At 37.8% G+C, this 21,995-nt stretch overlaps 1 protein-coding gene across 4 annotated transcripts; it reads right to left on the bottom strand.

Annotated features, from left to right (window-relative positions):
* Window positions 1–5,005: 5,005 nt before the first annotated feature.
* Window positions 5,006–21,881, bottom strand: FBXO30 (F-box protein 30). 4 transcript variants are annotated; one of them, XM_031552452.1, is made up of 4 exons: window positions 17,794–18,789; window positions 9,211–11,293; window positions 7,836–7,968; window positions 5,006–6,107 (listed from the first exon to the last, which is right to left on the bottom strand). In XM_031552452.1, exons 2-4 carry the CDS (start codon window positions 11,275–11,277, stop codon window positions 6,094–6,096), a joined length of 2,214 nt encoding a protein of 737 aa, XP_031408312.1. In that variant the 5' UTR covers window positions 11,278–11,293; window positions 17,794–18,789; the 3' UTR covers window positions 5,006–6,093. The 4 variants fall into 4 exon arrangements, with proteins under 4 accessions (XP_031408312.1, XP_003204143.1, XP_010705442.1 ...); XM_003204095.4 differs by lacking the exon at window positions 17,794–18,789 and adding an exon at window positions 21,720–21,881 and having other exon boundaries at window positions 5,006–7,968; XM_010707140.3 differs by having other exon boundaries at window positions 5,006–7,968; window positions 17,794–18,786.
* Window positions 21,882–21,995: the final 114 nt, after the last annotated feature.

Below are 21,995 nucleotides of genomic sequence, written 5' to 3' on the forward strand. Positions count from 1 at the left end.
GACCTGGTTTAGAACACTTCGAAAACTGCATGGAAATCAATGGAAGCCACTCATTTCTCCAGGAACACCTATTTTCTGTAAATTTACTAATAGCATCACTATATGCCAGATCATGAAAATGTACAGCACAAGTATTCCCACTGCTAACAATCTAAAGCCTGTTCTTCTGAGACCAAAATACTAAAAAATCTGTCAAAAGTTTTCTTTACATAACAAATCCAGCTGGCATCATTTTTCAATCAAGTACTTCAAAGTCAAATAAACAAGTTGCTGGCATTCTTTCCCAAGTAAACAAGTTCTATTTAGATTTCTGTCCATGCTGCTGGTGAACAATTATTTCTGTCTTACATTTAATGTTCTGTATTTATTAATACGTGCTTTGCTGTAGCATATCTTTGTTCAAACATTACCACCTGCATAAATTCAAGGAAATAGAAACTGACAAACATCTGATATACTGATCAAACTAAGCGTAGAATGCACTCACACAAATGTCATACCTTTAGAATTTCACTTCATTTTAATGTGATTACATCCATGTGGTCTGCAGGGAGCAATAAATAATGAAGTTCTTTGTCCCCTCACCCAAGTTGTACTTTGGATGAATTTGTCAGAACATCCACTTATAACAGCAACTTTACAGATCATTTTAATACTGGCTTTGAAAAAAAATAATGACTTCTATTGTTAATGTCACTTACACTTATGTAAAAATCAACAACAACAACAACAGAACAGCATTTAATGCCACAGAGAGAATAAGAAATGACAAAACTGCTGGGGGAGTGCATTTGGCTATGACGGGATCACTGATGTCATGGGCTAGATTTTAGCTCCTAGCACATCCTGCTGCAATTCCTCAATCACATTACTGTGGAGTAATGTGTCATTAGCTGAGTTGTATGTGGTCACACAGGTCTGTTATCATGGGTGATTCCCCGGGTAACAGCATACAACTGGTAATGTTCTCTGTATTTTCTCCAGTCTTTTCCCAGGTTAATTTTGGCTTGATCACAACTCCAAATCATTACCTACACAGATGCAAGCAGCCACTCTAACCTGATGTACTGTATCAAACTTTGAAGAAAAAACATGCTCGTGTAATCTTAATGTAATCACTGGGTATGTAAGTAGCACAACACATTTCAGGCACATTTCCTTATCTCTGCTAGGTCACAACTAATATGGTCTACTCAAACTCTTTGTGTGTTGACTTCAGTAACTACCATAATTAATACTAAGTTCATCCAGCTGCTGTCTGGATGACACTTAAGGCAGAAGTGCCTTAAAATTCAAAGAGAATATTCACAAGGCAGGCTGCACCCTAAGTTCCTCTAGAGTAGGGATTCAGAAATACATTTTTAATGAGAGCATATCTGTAGTCACAGCAATTTAACATTTATCTTGACTAACTGACAAAGAATAATATTTCATGTAATTTGAAGATGGACATGGTCAGGCCCTTCCTCCTCACATGTAGCAGGGGTAGCGCTCATCTGTCTCCTGAGTCATGGGACATTGTTGTCTCATATATGGTACAAACTAACAACAGTAAACCTTGCATCTCATCTTCCCAAGCCCTTGTATGTCCCTTCCAAATCCAAGTGGCAATAGCAGGATATCTACAAGGCTGCTTTTTGCATTTTTTCTTTGCTTCTCTTTCCCTCAGCTGCCACACCGTGTAACTTCTTTAGCCTTTCCTAAATGTGTTTTCACAAAAGAACCACCAGCTTTGCTGCCAGGCTGAGCTTTGGCCAGCAGAATTGCAGAGCCAGTTGGGACCAATTATCTGGCATGGAGCGGCCCCATCTCTTCTCAGAGGCCACCACTGCTGCCTCCCCACTACCAAACGTTTGCCACAATCACAATACAGTTCTGTTCAAGGTAAAACATGCCTTTTACCCCAAAGATGGAAAGCCTTAATCTCGGATACACATATCTCAGGGTGAATTAGGCAGAAATCTCCTGATTTCAGTTGCAGTATAACAGAATCCCAGGGAGAAACATTTACTTTGGGAAGACAGGATACCATGCAAAAAAAAGATCAACCATAAAAGCTGAATTTTCTAAAATCACAGCCTTCAAAAAGACTGTTAGGTTCAACAGAGGAAAGCAGATGACCTTTGACTCAAAACAAAAACAAAAACAAAAAACCCACCAACAAAAAAAACCTCCCAGTGATGAGACTAGATCAGATTAAACTGGTGATAAGAAACATCCTACTCATCTGCATCAAAAACCATGTGCACAGTGAGATCCCATATGAAATTCTTCTCGCTGTAGAAGTAAAGCCACCTTGCTTAGAGAGAGGTACCCACTCATCCCTTCCCTCACACTTGAAACACACAATGAAGTGTCCACTGACAGCTGAGGCTCATAAACAGCTGCCACTGTACATAACAGCCATGTTTTTACCTTAGCCAAGGTTCAAATCTCATTGACGCATTACTTCTCATCTGCTGCCAAGGCCTCCAGAATTATATATTGAACATAACAATGTAATCACAGTACAAAAACAATACACAATATTCAAACGATTACACAGTACATAACTGTCAAACTCTAACACTTCTGAGCAAAGTCCGATGTATATTAATGTCAGGTCCTTGACTGCCCCTTTGCTAACTGGTAACAGTGTAATCAGATTAGCTTTGTTCTGCTGCCTACCCCTTTGCTGATGCTCATGTGAAAGTACTAATAAATCTCAACTTTCATGTTGCTAGTAGAATTTTCTCCATTTAACTGCAGTAAACTTGAAAACAGCCCCTTTTTTACATGCTTGAAAATGTAACTTAGAGGGAAAAAAGCAAATATTAAAAAGCATGTATTACAATCTAGTTTTTGTGTTCCATTATTTTAACATTGTAAAATCTCAGTTCAATACTACTTCACGACGCTGTCAAACTGAAATAATGTTCTATCACATACATTTTATATTCATTTTATGATTTTAAAGAAATAGTTTTGGATAAAGCTAAACACCAGAATAACTAAAATATCAATAAGACAGAAATCACACTTTTCTGACAGATTTTACACATCTAGCTTTAATGTGAAACATACTTCAGGGAGTGCTAGTTGCTTTGTTTACTTCTGTTGTTTTTTTTTGTGTGCGTGTTTTCCTCCAGTATTTTGCAATTAAATGCCCATTTTGCAGACATTTTTCTACCACCTAGGTCAATTATCAGTCTGCATATCTACCACTACATGCTGCTGAATTTGGTTCATCAAAATAACAGAGGCATGAACTTCTGCTGTCACATACTGTAATGCATCTGATGATGACTAAAGATGTTTTCTAGACTATCACTCTACTGGAAGTTATTAGCAAGTGACAGCTATCAGACTCTTTATTTTGCTCCTTCCATAACCTAACGCATCTTTGTGCCCCTTTTTTGTGAAGGGCTGATGAAAGCATGCATGAAATTCTCCATATCAGAAGGATCTTACTGTCCTATTACTCTTAAGAATTACTGCCTCTGACATCACCAGCAGGTAGAACCTACACCAAATAAATATCTGTATTCAGTAGAGAGAACAGCATTCAACATAGCTAATACTTAACTGGGGAATACAGGTAGCACTTGAAGACAGCTTATAACTAAAGTGTAGTATAGAGCTAAAGTAGCAGCATGGTAACTCCTGTTGTAATAGAAAGACTGATAAGTCATTAGCAGAAACAGCTGCAGAATGTACAAGCCTGAAACTCTGCACTCTCAGAAACAGTCAGAAGAGGAATCTTCTATGCTGGAAATGGATGCCTTTAGTATGTTGACCCCATTTCTCCATTCAGTTTTCTTCTCTAGTTTGGATTTCTACAATATTCACCACATGCACAACAGCTATGCTAAGAAAATCCCAAACTGTCTCAAATTACATGCCATGACTTGTTTATAAACACTATCTGAATGTAGTATTTTCTCCATGTTCTTAACAACCGCTGCACTTTGTTCATCAGATGATCAAAGATGCCTGAACAGCCCTTTTGACTGTAAGCATTTGAATCACCTTTCTGTTACTACAGCAAGCATCAAAGTTTCCATTTAATTTAAATCTTTGTTTGGTAAAGTGAGTTTACCATGTAAGACCCTATGAAGACAGTTTTAATAAGGACATTTGAAAACTAGTAAAGGGATACTGGAATACTTGAGACATCAAGGAAAGTAAAGCAAGACAAAAATGATTTCCTTACATAGCAGTATGCCTGAATACACTTATGGAGAGGAAAATACAAAAGGCTAACCACAGCACCTTGGATACACTTGTACAAAAATAAAATAGCCCCAAATGTGTAATGGTTGTTGAAAAAACAGCACATTACTGAGCACAGCTCAGATATTCATTCATTAGTTATCAGAGTTACGTAGTATAGGTATACTTTTATTTTTTAAGATTGTCAGTTTATTCATACTAGCAAACTGCAGGGCCAACAATCAATTCCTGGACAGAGTTTTCCACTCCCACCCTAATGATTCTACAACTTTACTGAGGTTTTGTTTTGTGCTGTGCCATTCCACAAACAATCAGAACTACAACTATTCTCTAAAAGCCATTCTAGATTTTTTGTTCCTGGACTACTTCAAGCAAGAGCTTTCTACAGAAGAAGTCTAAATGAAACAGTGCACTGAAAATGTTCTTTGCAAACAAGTATCGTAAAACTCTATAATCTTCATCAGGTAATCCTTCTGACTTACTATTCAGAAAAAAGCCTGCAGGTACAGCAAGAGTCAGTGCTATACAGTCGAATCTTTAATTGCAGAAAAAAAATCTAATAGACTAAAGCAATACTAACAGGCCTGTAGTCTAAAAAGAAACGATTGATCTTCAATGTGAAGTGGATGTATATTAATTCCTTGCAAATCATGCAGTGTTTAAATATTTGTAAATAGATTCCTCAATGTAATTTGATTTTTCAAGTATTTAGTGAAGTCTTACAGGCAGACATTGAGCACCGTATCTGAACACTGAAACGCTGGTGGAAAGCTTTCGAATACAAGAGTCATACTAAAAGAGAAACTCCAAAAGTTTTATTAGGATTTTAACAGACATTGCAAAAAAAATATTGCATAATGATTGAAAACATATTTTAAACAAAGTAGCAATGTGGTATCAAGTAAAAGAAAGACCGGAACAGCTGTCTATGTATGCTGTAAGGAGGATGTACCAGGAAAGGGATACAGCGTTTTTAAAATTGAGGGGCAAATGTGAACAAGCCACATTTTGATAGACTGACTATACACCATACATGTTTTATGAACTGCATAGCAGTGTTAAAAAAAAGAAGTTTTATCCTAGCTATATTGTATTCCTGCTTGTGCAGCAGTTTACAAGGCAGAGATTTTGTTTACAACATCGATAATTTTAATAGCTCTGGATTCTCGTAAAAAATAAAACTAATTTAACAACAACAACAAAAAAAGCCTGTATCTACATTTGAAAACAAAAGTGCATGAATTGAGAAATAGTGTTATTTCTTAAGAAGAACACTGAGTACTTAAAAAGTTCATTTTAATAATCAACAACAGATAGTTTAGATGTAGATCTGCACTGTGCTACAAGTGAGATTCTACCAACACCAGCTCCTACAACTGGATACCCTCTTTTCCTAAGGAACGAAGATACACGCCCGCCTACCATCGCTTATCAGGGTTTTGGGTAGTTACGAAGAATGCCAAGTACCAAAACCACCACACTGCTGACCAAGACAGATGTTTTAAAGTAGATTTTGCCATAAACTCGACCATAAGCTCCTCAGCAGTCAGATTCCTTCCAGTCACAACTTTTTTAAACATTGGAGAGCAGAAGCAAGGAGCCATTAGAGCTAAAAGATAAGAACTGATTAAAGTCTCTCTCCTGCCTTGTACTGAAGAATGGGTGAAGAGTGGGTAAGTAAGCACTTCAACAACCCTGTTCTCTTAGGGCATTGTTTTCATTTTGTATTGTTACTTGTTTATTTATATTTAATTCCTACCTAAAACGCAGTTGGTCAGATCTGTACATAAGATTCTCCTTCTCCTCTTCTGATTCTCCTTTTCACGTAATTGTGGTAACAGTTAAGAATTACTGCAAATACTGTTGACTCCTCTGGTAGGTTTACTCAATTCTCCCTTCAACGAAAAAAAGAAAAACTGTGGAAAGAGAACTCGTTGCTTCAGTATCCAGGCAGAGTTTCTGTTTGAGCTCTTGTAATTTAAACTCATGGCACTAAAAGAATAGATTGAATTTTTTTTTTTTTTCTTCCTGGGCACCCCTAGCATTCTGGATAGAAAAAGGCAGAAGGCAGTGAATGTTTAGCTGGACCAGACCCAGAATGGGAAATGCACAGATACCAAAGTTGTGAACTGCAGCCAAACTAGTCATAAACAACTGTCCAGTATAGAATTTACAAGTAATAAATTTAGCCATTTTTGTAAACATCTCCTCCTTACTAATCTCTCTTTTTTTTCCTATAATGGAAATACGTACTGTATTTCTTTGTTCTAAACTCTGGTCTGTTTCTGTTTTAGCTTTGTGGCACAGTTGCTAAGTGCAACAAGCTAGAGACACCAACATTAATACAAACAAATTGGAAAGTCAGTTCAAGTAATTACTGTTTTGCTATACCAGGGCATTTTTCATAGCATGTATTCCCTATTCACAAATGCCTTGCAAGATCTTTTATTATGGAAGACTGGATACAAACTGGAGTTGTTCATTTAACAGATGTGGTTGAATAGACAGTTCTGATATGCTTTATGCAATTAACAAATCATGTCTCATCTTATGAAGATGATACATTTGATATACATACCAGTAATTTAAAATGCTCCTCAAAAAAAAGCAGCATTTTTCTAGACAAATTAACAGAAAAGGAGACAATACATCTCACAATATACCATAAAACAAGAAAAGCCCTTTCATTAGCTGCATTATAAGTTCATAAACGTTCATCACATACTTGAATTTCTGACTGCTCAAGCAATTTAACTCTCAGCCAATTGCAGGACAAGGAGAAACATTTTATATCAGATGTCATTGTAGGTGCGAGAATAAAAACTAGCATTCCATGTTTTTAGCTCCAAAAGATTTGCTCCCATGAGTGATGTAGCTGTTAATAGCTCAGAAGAAAAGTAATCATTTTTGACATGTTAAAATAAAGTTGTACTAAAAATTAAGCTGCTGTAAATCTGAGCTCATTTAGATCGTTCCTTAAAAAAAAAAAAATTAAAAAGCTTATCCTAGGTCACCTGTTAATTAGGAACAGCAGTAGAACACTGATTTCATAACTAAAGATGTGCTTCAATGCTGAGTGTTTGGGATATCTACCATGACGTTTTGAATTCTTCCTCATTTTTCAAATATTCGGAATATAATTTGTTAAGAAAAATAGACCAAATGCAGAAAGTGCACTTGGTCAGGATTTTGTCCCAGTACAATTCAGTGCATACCACTTAGAGGCCATTTTTGAAATGTCATCAGTCAACAGCAACATGGGCACCAATGAATTTAAAAAAACACACCTTAGGATTCCTTTTTTAAATTACATAAGTTAGATAAAACTACCCTGTCCAGCAAGTTCCAAATTTTTCAAACGTTAAGGCAACTTTCATTACTTTCCAGCTAAACAGTATTATAAAAAATAAATGCCACTTCAAACCTTATATACACAGTGACAGAGTAGATTTAGCTAGAAAGTATCTTTAGTACATTAATAAAGTGTCACGTAATATTACCGAGGTTATATCAGGTGCTTGAGTGTATGTGCAATTGGAGTGGCTGCAATATTTAAAGTACAGGTTTCAAAACAGAACGCAGTGAACGTCCTTCTTTAGTGAGTTCTCGTGTTACACACATACATGGCAGTGGAACAGCCTCCTCTCTTCTCTCTACAGCATTATAGCTACATTTCTTCAGGTGATCAGCCATGCTTACGATGTCAGCAAACTTCCACTCGTTCACAGTACAGAAGGCTGTACTAAACCGCCAAACCTGGAAAACAAGTTATACACAGGTTCAAAATATTTTAAGACATCTGAACTCAGCAGATTAAATGTTTGTGCTATATTTTCAAGACATGTTTTGGATCTATAAAAATCAATATGACAAAACCACACAAGTCCAAATTTTAGATAGACAGTCTGAGATTACACCAGTTAGCTCTGAACAGTGGAAAGAAAGACAAGCAATAATTTTTAGTTTTCAACTGCGGGGTGACCTCATTGCAGCCTTTCAATACCCAAAGGGAGCCTACAAACAGGAGGGGAATCAACTCTTTGAAAGGTAGATAACTGTAGGACAAGAGGAAATGGTTTTAAGTTGAGGGAGGGAAGATTTAGGTTGGATGTCAGGGAGAAGTTCTTTACTATGAGAGTGGTGAGGTGCTGGAACAGGCTGGCCAGAGAGGTTGTGGATGCCATCCCTAGAGCTGTTCAAGGCCAGACTGGATGAGGCCCTGGGCAGGCTGGTCTAGTATTAAATGGGGAGGTTGGTGGCCCTGCCTGTGGCAGGGGGGTTGGAGATTCATGATCCTTGAGGCCCCTTCCAAGCTAGGCCATTCTATGATTCTATGATAGCGTGTGCCTACAAAATGGGTGCTATCAGAAGTTAAATGATAAAGTGCTGCATAATCATCTGTACTGGTCATGATTGGTAACTTCATTAGGAAATTGTCCATTTGTGAAAAGATCAGCTTCCACAATTCCAAATGATTGCTGTGGATACTCTGCACTTTGGAGGGTGGGGAGAATTGAGAAACAATTTACAAAGGTCACTTGAAGGTTTTAAAAATAATTTACATACTTAAGGCACTCTATCATAACAACAAATAAGATCTGAACAGTTGAACAAAAAGCAAAATTACTTAAAACAGAATAACTGCAAGAGATGCAAACTCTATAGGCAACTTTCCCATTTTTATGGAATATTTAAATACTAAAGAAAATAATGAGCTAAAAGCTAAAACCTAGAGTTTTCCCAAGATTTTAAAATGTTTATTTACACCAAATAAAAATGGGCAGACATTACTTCTACTTCTTGAAGTATGTGGAAAATTGAACCAACCTGCTAGCCATTTTTTGCTAATTATTCTGTATGATAATCTGTTTCTTGAAGGTATATTATATCAAAAAAACAGTAATAACGTTAGATCAGGAAAAACGGTAGAGATGACCAAATTAATACTTTCCTTTTACCAAATTAATACTTTCCTTTTTACCACCAAAAATAACTTACCTTTTCTTTTATTTGCCAAGAAGAACTTCCATCTGGGTACTTTCTCTTCTCCCAAAGCAGTATCACCATTCCACGTGCTTGAAGCAAGCTTCCACACACATCTCTCATTAAACGTGACACTCTTGAAAGTTGACATAAACTAAAGCCATCTAGAAAACTAGCAATGTGTTGCAAAACCTCAAAAGGTAGACTACTCAAATGGTCATTGTGTAGTCCAATTAAGCAGCTTTTTGCTGGTTCTACTAATACTGTAGAAATACTAGGCTGAACACCAAATGACCGTAAGTGGCGGTCATGAATAATTTTTGCCCCTTGTGTTGAAGGACAAAACCTTCGTTGAGAATATGTACACCCATAATATGCCAAGGGACACCTCTGCTCCATCCAGCCATTAAGGCCAGCATGAATATCACCATGCACATTCTTAAAATGAGAAGAAAATTCATTCCTTCTAAATAACTGTCCACAAACAAATGTAAACATTGAACGCTGTTTTGTTTGGTATCTAGCCACATATTCCAATACCAAATCCAGTCCAAGGGTCTGGAATGGACTTGGATTTGAGAGCTGTGGGTTGGCATGATCACATGCAGATGCTGAAGCTATTTCCCCCACCATCGTATTTGTGGCCAATATAGCTGATGGGAGAGAAAACGTTTGGGTCCCAAAGTCAACACGATAGACATCGACAGTGCGACTTTCTGATATTCCCCTACCTCCAGGAGAGTCTCCTAGGCAAAACAACAGAGCTGCAGTGATTAGATCAATTCCCTGAAGACCCATAGGATCTTCTGTTATCTCCAAATCTGATGTATCAACAGCTTTGTCTTCTTTTGGTGCTGACCAAAGGAATTTGTACGATCGATGCCGCATAATTGAAAACACATCTACATTTCTCAGTCTTTCCTGCTCCACTTGCCTCTCTAAAATTTCCTCTTCATTAGCATTATGGGGAAGCAGCATATGATTCACATTGCCATTAACTAAGTGATCGGATGGTATTACTTCTTTAAGTTGCGATGTTACAGGGAAGGAGCTGCAAGACTGTAATGCTTCATCATCATGAGATGCAGTACATTCACCATTTGCTACACTGGATGATTTTGAATTAGATACACCAAGATCTTCAATCTGGTCTAACACCTTTGAACACTCATTTTCTACATGAAAACCATTACACAAGAGTGAGGAGTTATTAAGGTTTAGATTTAAGTCCTGATTTTGTATTGCATCATAACAAATATCACTAGAGCCATTTTGTTCCATTTGTGAATTTTGATGCAGGCTATCAAAGTTAATTCCCCCAACTGCTCCAATGTTTTCTTCATCTGGATATTCACGGTCAGGCTTACTATCCTGAATAATGCCATTAGAAGCTTGTTCCTTAATCTCAGTATCTTCTTTCATTTCCTGTGGTGAAGTGTAGAGCCTTGAGTTTAACATACTAATGTCCCTAGTAGCAGTGTTCAGGATATCCAGAGCAGCAGCTAAACTCCTTGTTGTTTCTACAGTAGCCTGATAAAGTGCTCCGTAGGACTCTTCATCTACAGGTATCAAACCATTGGAGCACGCTGTATCTGGAGCACTTGTTTTGACAGATGTTTGTTCTCTGGATTCTGACATTTGATCAGCTGCTTTTGACATCATAGTTGCTACCTTAAGTGATTCTAGTAACATGCGCTGGTCTTGAAGGGCCAAAGCCATATCTAGCTGCTCCACTTCATCAACATCTTTACTCAGATTTTCGTAAGATTTTCGGTCTGCATAACTGACAGGCCATCTGTTCCACTCCATGGTGCAACATACCACGCTTGCAGGACAAACTTCCAGATGATCAGCAATTTTATTACGGGCCACTACGAAGGGACATCCGAAGCCACTATTCAAACAAGGCACTCTTTCAAGTGGACATAAAATGCGATGTTCCTCAGCTTTACATGAGTGAAAAACTGCTCCACAAACCAGTGGACAGCCTATCAAATCGCATGAAATGCCAGGCTCTGGTCTGGTCATACAACGACGGCTGACACAGTTCACACAGTGCAAATGTTGCTGATGTTCCCCCATGACTGTAAATCCAATTCTGAAAGAAGGGAGACAAAAAAAAAACAACAAAAAACCACATAATATTAGTTCAATATTGTTAATATTTACCAACAGTTACTTGCATTTTTGCTTTCTCCATACGTATGAAGAAATGTATATTAAAGCAACACAAACTGATCAGTAGTCAAGTAGGTAAAATTTTACCTCAAACAAAAAAGTTCACCCAAAAATTAAATATACACACACATTTGCATCAGAATACATGCACAAACTGTCACCAGATATTAAATGTGTATCTTAGATAAAAACATTGAATAATCTTCTCTCAGGAAGAGTTCTTTTTCCCTGCCCATTCCAAATAAATGACTCAGTTAAAACCAATGCATCATCATCGATACCACTTATCACCTAAAATCATAAACCATACAACTTACAGAGAAAGGAGACAAACTAAAGGAAGCCAGATTCATCCTCATCCGTGCTAAATATCCATTTCTCCAAACAAAGTTGCCTGGGTTACTTGCTACCAATTAAGCTTCCAACACCTTCTTCATGCAGTTCTCTTTAAGGCAACCTGCAACCCTCAGCATTCATCTCAACCTCCTTTCATGTCTCCATACACAATTCTGACAGAGAGCACTCCTTTATAACAGCTCTTCACTCTTACTAATTTCACCTGTAGCTCCTCTTTAATTTTAATATTTATGCATAAATATAGTTAAGTGCATAGTATAATTGCTAATTCCTTTTATTTCACTGAAAACTTTGATATTAAAACTATACTGCCCAAAACAGCCCCAATGATACATCTTCAGTTCAACCCACAAAAGGTAATTTATTTAATGCATTCTACCACTCACCCTATTTACAATACTAGCAGTTCAAAGTGTGGAGGTAACATGGCAACTCTATATAACTAGGACAAACAGCAATAAAAACCCAAACAGAACTGATTGCATAATCTATTTCAACACACTGACATACACAAACCCAATCCTCTGCTCTGCTAACTGGAAAAAAGTAATAATTAAAAAAGTTAAACTTGGCATCTTTGTATCATACTTCCAGAAGCTCTGGAACTGCTTACCAACTTGAGTGCAGGCCTACAGAAATGACCAAACCCTCCCACATGCTCCAAAAAACTCCCCTGCAGAAGTGATACCACTGGGATTACAGTTCAGAGATATCAGAGAGTAACTAACACAGAGCCAGACCTCAAAATACACTGCTCAGTTCCATCTTTTCCTTACTCCCTAAGCTCCAAATAAAGTTTGCTTGTTGTTATTATTTTGTTGTTATTTTTTTGTTTTTGTTTTGTTTCGTTTTAACAAAACGCTTGCAGAATGTAAGATTAATAGAGTAGAAATGGTTCATTACTTTTTTTTTTCTACTGGCTGAAAAATGGGCTCAGTAAACACTTCAGTTTTAATTCATTAAAACTTCTTACATGAAAAGTACTCTAAAAAATAAGAATGATGAGTATTATTCCTTTTGTTCAAACTGAAGAGGAAACAAAACAGCTTTTCAGACACTCCACTTTAAATTATTTAAAGCATTTAAATAGAGTTCTGTCCAACTTCACTCTGCTGTATTCTTTTAATACTTTGAAATTCATGCCAACTTGAAGTACCAATCAGTTCTCATCCCTCCATCCCTCGTAATTTGGATAACTCAAATATTTTAGCCACCCACTCTCCCCAAACACTTCTAACAAAGAAGCGTATGTGCTACACTTAGCAGGCAAAACACAGCTGAATTTTCCCCACTGTACCTTTGTATTTATATATTGAGGAACAAGTTTCTTCATCAAATGCACCAGTCACTGAACTCTGTGACTGACTGACTGCTGAGCATTTCAGCAAAACTTCATGGCACATAACACACTTTAACCTTACATATCAAAACTGATGGCATCTAACAGAAAGATCTTAAAAACTTTCAGCAAAGAATCAAATGGAATATTAGTGGACAAAGAATGCAATTTTATTTGTAGTCCTTTCACCAAAGCTCTCCTTTTAAGTAATTCCTGTCAAATACAACAGTCTACCTGCTGATAGACCAAAACAACCTTGGAATTTTGCATCAGTACTAAAACCAAACTCCAGGTTTCCTGGAGTCAATCAGAACAGAGATCTGAAGGAACCTCTCAGATTATGCACTTATTTTAAAGCACTTGACACACAATGGAAATAGCCTTGAGAAAGAATAATGTTAGTTGATAATGAAAAAGACTTCATAGGGCCCAGCTCTCCATACATCTAAATACAGCCTGGCTCCCATCAAACAGTCTGGTAGCAGCAAAGCTTAATTTGATCAGTAACCCACACAATTACATTTTAAAATAAATTAATGTTTACCTGCTTCCCAAAAAGCTGTGCCCCTGGCTCAGTTTAAGAATCAAGCTGTTTCTAGACCAGGCAGTGGGTTTGTTAGCTGGAGCACAGAGCTATGCTAGCACTGCTGGCTTGCTTCTAGGCCAAAGCTGGCTTACATTCAGGCTGCTCAGAATGCAGTCAACCAGAGCTCATGTTTGCCTGCACCATTTGTGTAGACATACCCTAAATTAGTCAACTACCATTAAATACTACCTTTAAATAGCCCATGTGAGCTTGCACAGAAGTACATTCTATTAAGACAGTAAAACATCCTCCTCCCTAGCATGCTATCTTGGTCTTTACAAGTCAGATTGTGAAACCCGAGTTGTGTGATTATACTAGCTTTTCTCAAGCTCTAAGGCTCCTTTCACGCAAGCTAACCCCCACCAAAACCTAACAATCTCATAGAAACAAATGAGATTTTAAAGTGTGTGAGAAGGAGACAGAACCTGGTAAAAAACATTGAATATTACTAACAGTTTATGAAGACCACATCAGATCCTAAAATATCATATGCTACCAACAGGTAGATGCTAATTCTGATAGCAGATGTTTTCAGCTGTTATTTTAATAAAGAAGCAGTTATGCAAGTGAACAACTAAATAGCTGAAAAAATCTACTCTCTCAGTACCTGTAAATTAGAATTTTATTGACACCTACAAAAGCCATATTGGTATTAAATGTTTTTTCCTATTAAAATCCAGATCCTGTGGCTCTATGGGCAATACATGATCTAAAAGCTATTTGGACATCAGTAGAGCATCAGTATGACTTTCACTACAATTCCGCACAAGCCTTAACTTCATAGCACCTGCTGCAGAACTGCTTGAGAATCACGAAACTTAGTACCTCTTTGACTCACTGATTAAGCGTATCCACACGAGTCATTTTCCTTTGAAGTTCCACTAATGAGGTACTGCTAGTACTACACAGAGCGCACGAACCACCACCTTCCTCCCAAACATTATTTGATGAAGAAAAAACTGTTGGGTAAAGGATAAAGAAAATTATTGCTGGATGCAGCGAGCTCTGAAGCTGTGCTATTCATTACTCTATAAACAAAAGCGAAGATCCTGTGAAGCACACCACTGCTGACCAAAAGAAAAACAGCTGTCATTAAAACACATGCAAATAACATTTAAAGCGTTTGTACCCCATTGTGTTCCTTGCCACAATTTGGTGAGAAGACAAAATGTCAAATCAGTGACTATAGCAAGAAGGAACAGCTGTCCTTTTCTGACAGCATAGTGTCAGCAACTAGGTTCAGTTCATATGAGATGCTTAAGTACACGCACTTGACTGTTACTAGCAGAGAAACCTAAAAATACATCCAGTTCCAATGAGGTGACCACTGGTCTCAGAATTTGTGCAATCACTTGATGTTATTGTACATACTATACAGTCAGCTGACCAAATCAGCCAGAGCATGCTTTGAAAATCTGTCATAATTAAAAGGATTAAAATTCCAGCTGCTACAGCCACATGATTTTCAGTTGCTGTTGTAACACAAACATTAAAATAGCATAACAGGAGTTTTGAACAGTCACTGCACAATAGTTCAGCTGAAGTGAGAGCTCTGTCTTCTGCACCACAAAGTGTAAGTGTACTTAGTTTTAACAAAGCTGAAATCTGCTTACTTACTCCCTTCTACATAAACTCTTTGGTCTGAATAAGAAGGAAATCACTGCAATTACTGCCACTGCTGGAACCTTCATTACTCAGACACTTTCTATTCAACAAACCTATAAAAGCTCAACTCTCTTTAAAACTCTTCCCTCTATCAAGTTTGATTAAATAGGCCAACAGGTTCTTAAATTACCGGTTCAAGGAAGTAGAAGAACAGAGATACACAAGCAGTACTACAGGTTTAAACTCCCAGGAGCATCCAAAACCACCCACAAGCAACCAAATGTATGCAAATGCAAACAAGACACCACAGTATTCCTGAATCTTCCATCTTTTAAACCAGCTCCATGGCTAAGATTAGATAGCAAGAAGAAGAAAGAGAGCAATATAAGAACATTTTAGAATATTCTGCCAAAAATAGAATTGGTAGTCCTACAGAAAACAACAGAACAAACTATCTTCTTTTTCTACATCTTCCCATGCATGGGAGAGTATCATTAATCTTGACTGGAAAAGCTATTGAAAACAAATTTCGTAGTCTTCTAGAAGGTAAGCTGTTCTTGTCACAGCTGTCTTGCACAAGCATAACACCTTTCATACTTGCATAACACAAATATTCTATCTGCTTTGTATGTTATGCTTGTTTTTTGTTGGTGGTGTTTTTTTTTTTTTTGTGGAAGTTTTATCTGGTTGGTTGGTTTGGGGATTTATTGATTTTTGTTGTTGTTGTTGCCTTCTGATTTATCAGTTTTCAAATGACAGATGGATAACATGAACTGGAGGCTTGGTCTTCTGACATCATTCCAATAGGGGGAATGACAGGTATCACTACTAGCCGCCATCCCAGCTTGAGGCAAGCAAAAAAAAGGCAACTCTACTCATCAAACTCTGTTCACCAAGACTCAACAAAGACCAAGGTTAAACAGCCTCATTCTGAGGCTTCTTCAAAACCAATGGAGCCTTTGTTCCCCCACATTAGGGAGCAGGTCACCACAAATCCTACTTATATTTTTGTCTCTCTACACCATTGGGAAGATAGGAAATCGAAAACACAGATAGAGAGGAAACAGGAAATACAGATTTTAATGTAATGCTACACTAATTTCCAGCTACTCATTCAAGTGACAAATTCTGAAGCACAACACTCAACGTTACAAGTGCTAGATCCTTATGTGGAGTAACATTATGAAGAAGTGACAAATTTACACGTTATGTACTTCAGCTGCACAGGTAATAGAGTAGTATATATATAGCCATCTTATAGTATCCTACATATGAGGCAATCTATATTTTTTTTAACACAGCTTTCCTAGTTCCAACGAGAAGTTCTTGACAGGGATTTTACGAAGCCTTATTTCTTCAAATTGGTTTATATCAGAGAGACTTCAACAAAGTAAAGTCCTTTCAGATGCCACACTTAAAACCTCAACTCTATACAAGTGACCCTTTTCCCCCATTTCTCAGAGTTCATCAAGACAACCCCAGCTTCTGTTACAACTAGGTGCATCACAGTTATCAATCCAAATATTCTGAATGTAGTTTTAAAAAAGTCTTTCCAGAATACCAAAGACAACAGCACCATCCCTGGCTGGCAGCGAGTGCACATGTTGGATATATGAAAATAAGTCTGGATTATTTCATAATCAGTGAATACAGAACAAGCAGCTTCAATTAACTAAAGCCCAAACTACTACACGAGTAGTATGCTGCTTTCACTATTACCATCACAGGCTACAGCAATTTATATGAAACACATAACAGAGGCAGAATATGATCAGGCTCAAAACATGGCTTCTTACTACAAGGGAAAACACAAGCATACATCCTTCTGCAAGATTCTGCTTTTATCAGTGATACAGCACAAAGGATAAATCAAAAACCTCATTACGTATTAACTGTTTTACAAAGCAGAATTTAAAGTTATCCATCTACTTAAAAAATGCAAAGCAAATTAGAAATTTCTAACCACAGCAAAATGGCGAGCATTAGAATTTGAAAAAAAGTGCAAATTTTTACGTGCCAATCTTGAAAATAAGAGCTTTTCTGTGTCTATCTCCTCAAAACATCCATCCTATTACAGAAGCTGACCTGTATTTTGCATTCTTTTGGATAACACTTCTGGAGTTCCTTTTTCCCCAGTGGTAAAACGTCTTCCTCTCATTCACAGAATTCACTGAGATATTTCCTTTCAAATCACTGCAGATGAAAAAATAGAACCAAACGCAAAACAAAACACTGCTTTGACTGAAGCAGACACTCACTATGCTCTATGTATCTGGACTGCTTCCATTTTACAATAGAACACTTTCTCTATTGCTATCAAGCTCCAAGAATGTTGAAAAAACAAAAAACAAAAAACAAACCATACTACTAGTATGGTTTCCTTAGAGTACTTTTGTGACAGATTTGCCATGCATTCTTCTTGACACATTCCCCAAAGAAGAAACCTGAAGGCCTAAATGTGCATTTTGCCACAGGACAATTACACCAGGAACAACTATGCTTGCTGCATGGCTCAGGCACAAAAGCACTCTACCTGTTGAGATGGTGACAGGGCAGAGTCAGCTAGAGAGCCAGCAGATTTCATGCGTAAAGTACTTCTGAACTTGAGCTCAGTGTGACTCCTTTTGATTGCTGCAGACTCTGCAAGAGACAAGATCAGAAACAAGCTTTGATTTCTGGGGTACAGATTGCTTTCCATACGTACAATCCTCTGAAAAGGTTAATTGCTTATGTTACCTGTAGCTACAAATGGTTAAATATTATTGCTTTTTTCAGGGAAAAATAAACAGGTCTTTAATAGACTTTACAACTGCAATGTCGTTCTAGTTTACTGCTAGCTGGTAGTCACATTAGATGGTTACTTCAATTTAAGGCTAGAAAAGACTACTCTTCAAAGTTATTATTACAACCTGCTTCACTTTATTCTCTGGTTTGGCTCACCAGAAATCCTGCAGGAAAAATATGCGTGAAACTTGAATTAAAGACTGCAACAGCTGGAGAACTAAAAAAACATTTCAAGTTTGATTATTTTATAAACTGCCTTTTATTCTAGTTAAAATTTGTCCAGCTTCAGTCTTCAGACTTAAAAACTTATTAAATACTTGCTTAATATGAATTAGTTCATTACTAAATAGGCTTCTTCTATGTGTTCACACACATACACTTATTAAAAACTTAACAGTGATGGAGCAGAGGTTATATAGCTGAATACACGATGTCATGTTCAGATATCAACTCACAAATCTTACAGAAAACCAGAAATGAAAATAAACCATCCTCAGAAATCAGAACCATAATTACTGCTAAAATGTAATGCTTCCTTCATTACAGCTGGTAGTTGTATGTCCAGAAGAAACCAAAACCAAATTCTTGTTCTTCTCCTTACACAATATTTTAATTCATACACGCTGCTGCAGAATACCTGTCCTTACATTTACAGAGATCAGGCCAAAAATCTTGTTACTGTACCACTTCAGGTCTTACTATACAAGTTGAACCAGTTCCCATAGCAATGTAAAAAAGCAACTGCAAAATGGAACGTGAACACAACTGCTCTCTAAAACCAAAACACAGATGTAGTTTTCTCTGTATATATAAGGGTATTTTACTATTAAAACATATATCCCTGCTAGTAGCACGGAGCCTGATCACTTGATAAGAAAAGCAGTTAGCATACAAAAATTTTAATGTTCCACCTACCTCCTCCCCACTGCATCAGATAACAGTGAAATACAAAGACAGTCCTAAAATAATTTGAAATTGTTAAAGTAGATGAGAAAGAATAGGAAAACGAGATCAGAAATTATGTTAGGAACTTCAACATATTCCATATTCCATTTATATTCCATAACCATTCCAGGTATTCGGCTTTTTCCCCTTCCTGTACTACTTGGTTTTAAAAGCAATATCCGGTTTCAAAGAAACAAAACCAAACCAACAAACAATAACCACAACGAACAAGAAGCAGCAGAAACCCCCCACCATTTTCTAAACAGAACAAAACCTATCTCAAACAGCCTATGGCAAGAAGCTGGGAATTTATCTCCTGCTGAACATGTTATACGTTGACTTTTCAATGCTTATAACGCAAATTTAGAACTGGAAAACACACAGGTTTGTGAACATACAAGTCATCAATTTCTGATCTTTAATATAATTTAAACCACCCTTCCCAAGTGTCAGTGGGCACAAAGCTATTACTTTTTCCACAGACTCCAGCTGAATATTCCCATCCAAATACATTCCATGGCCGATGACAATAGTGACTCAGCTAAAAGAAGTTTTTGGAAGAGCATTACAGTAACGAAAATAAAGAACTCACGAAAAGATCCTATTTGCAAAAACCTGGCATTCCAACAAATTTCTCCATCCCACTGGATTTTTGGAGAACTACAGTTTATGCTAGAGATGCTGCTAAGTAAACAAACATGAAGCTTAACTTCCACAAACAACCACCACATCACCTGTCTCCTGGCACCTATGAGATGAGGTCCAACCCAGGCATCACTACACAAAGATCACTGAACCAACAACATAAGTTCCACACAGAATGCTGTAACCACACAAATTGAGAGTTTCTCTTATTGAGCCTCTCGTTCTCATGCCTTAAGTTTAAACCTATCAGGTTTTCATCGTGGTTTCACATTAAGAGCTTAGAGATCAACGTTTGACATTTGGTCAACAGTGCAGTCTACTCAATTAGATGTCCTACAGGCTGTAAAGGTTTGCATGGTATTTTACATTCAGATGGCATCAACAGATTATAATGAAATGAAAAAAAAGACACACCGGGTGTCATCCCAAAAACTACTAAAAACAGCAGCTTACAAAGTAAGTCAGCATCTAGAGCTCCCTAGCAATTTCAATTTCCTTGGTCTGTTTTATACCACAAGATCTTACAGTCCATACTGAAAAACAGTGTCTAGACATTTGAAAAAGCTTACATAGGATTTCTATATAATCCTCACTCAATTTTAAACTCTCACTTTAAAGCTGTCCTTTCAGGAATATTCAACCACTGAACAATCAAGCTGTCTCACTGACAGAAACTCAACTCATCTTTACTCTTACTGTTCAGACAAGGAAATTGAAATAGAATCATCAAAGTACAAAATATCATTAGATAAGTGATTCCCTATGCTCATCCCTGTATCACTGGATCCCACTGCCAGAGGCAAAGAGCATTTGCTTCGTTTGAGATGGAACTCACCAAAGGAATGTGTTCATCAATAAGAAGGAAATTATGTTGTTGTGTTGGTTTTCTTTCAATTCAGTTAAACACAAAAGCACATGTTTGTTACGATACTGAAATCCCCAGCAGCTGCAGAAGAGCATTCACAGACTGACATCTCAATGCTGTCACAGCCACGTGCTTAACATAAGTACTGGGAAAAGCCCTTCAGGACAGAGGTTAAAAAAAAAAATGGGTTGCCTATGAATGTTCAGAAATCTTGCCAAAAAACTTTCCAACCAGGTACTGCTAGTTAGACTTATCACTCATTAAACTTCTATCATCAAAGTAAGAGGCAAATTACAAAGTTAATTGAGTAAACCAATAATTTAGTTACAAAGAGAAAGAACAACCAAGAAGCACAGCAAAGACACTGCTTTTGCTTAGACTTTGCCCATTCTGCTAGGACTCTCCTATTCTCTAACACCTTCCAACTAGAGAAAAGAATGAGACAGAGGTCCCACAAAAAGTCTCAGTTTGCAATACATCTTCAATTCACTCTGTGAATCTATTTCTTTTCCAAGTACAGCCAGACCAGTACTGAAAAAATACTCAAAGCCATTCAGATGCAAACAGAGCAGAAGACAGACTAAAGTTGCCAGTGTATTTCTTTGCTTACTTCGCTTGGCAACCAATGAGCTTAACAATATTTTTTGTACTTGTAGAAGAGAAGTGTTGAGAGAAAGACCACAGAAAAACATCGCTAACATTCTCATCACCACACATCACTGGGGATACATGAGCCTTAAGCCTCCAAATCACAGCACAAGGTGTATGACATGCATCAGATGGCAGCAGCTGCACATGGAAAGGATTTGAGCACCAAAAGTGTTCTTCAACCAAAAGTGTTCTTCAGAAAAGAAAAAAAAAAAGAAGGAAGAAAAGCAGAGGGAGATCTCCTTCCTTAAACAGTAGCAGAAGCAAAGTGATGCTGTAGTTACAGCACCACAGGCCCAGTTTAGGATCAGCACGCTCACACACTCTGATTCTGGCACAATAACAACACAATCAGCAAAAGGGAAGCAAGGATTATGAAAAGCTCCTCGGCCAAACCTGCGCAGAACTTTACAGAACAAAAGAAAGCCCTCTCTCCGGCCCACGGGATCTCTCCCTACGGATTTCAAACAGCGGCAGCACCGCAACTTGTGAAAGCGCGGCTGCAGCACCGTTTCAGGGTGCGTGCCTCAAACCAGCCCCTGTCACAGCTCGACACGCGGCTGATCACCGACCTGTGGGGTCACACGAGTGCAGCTACGCGGCCTTCCTCGCCTTTACGTGGCAGACAGAAGCTTCCAGCACAGGCCTACAACCCGTTAACAAAAGGGAAGGAGAGAGGCAAAAATTCTGAGAAAGCGCAACCTCTTGCATAATCCGAGCACGGCGACTGGGAACCCGGGGGGATTAAGGACGGCTTTCGGCAATACCTCTGGATTACTCCCGCTCTTCCCCTCTCACACCCGCATACCTCACCGGGCAGCCCCGGCCCTGCCCCGTCCGTGCCGGTG

The sequence above is a fragment of the Meleagris gallopavo genome, chromosome 2 (genome assembly GCF_000146605.3).
Source record: "Meleagris gallopavo isolate NT-WF06-2002-E0010 breed Aviagen turkey brand Nicholas breeding stock chromosome 2, Turkey_5.1, whole genome shotgun sequence".
NCBI lineage: Eukaryota > Metazoa > Chordata > Aves > Galliformes > Phasianidae > Meleagris > Meleagris gallopavo.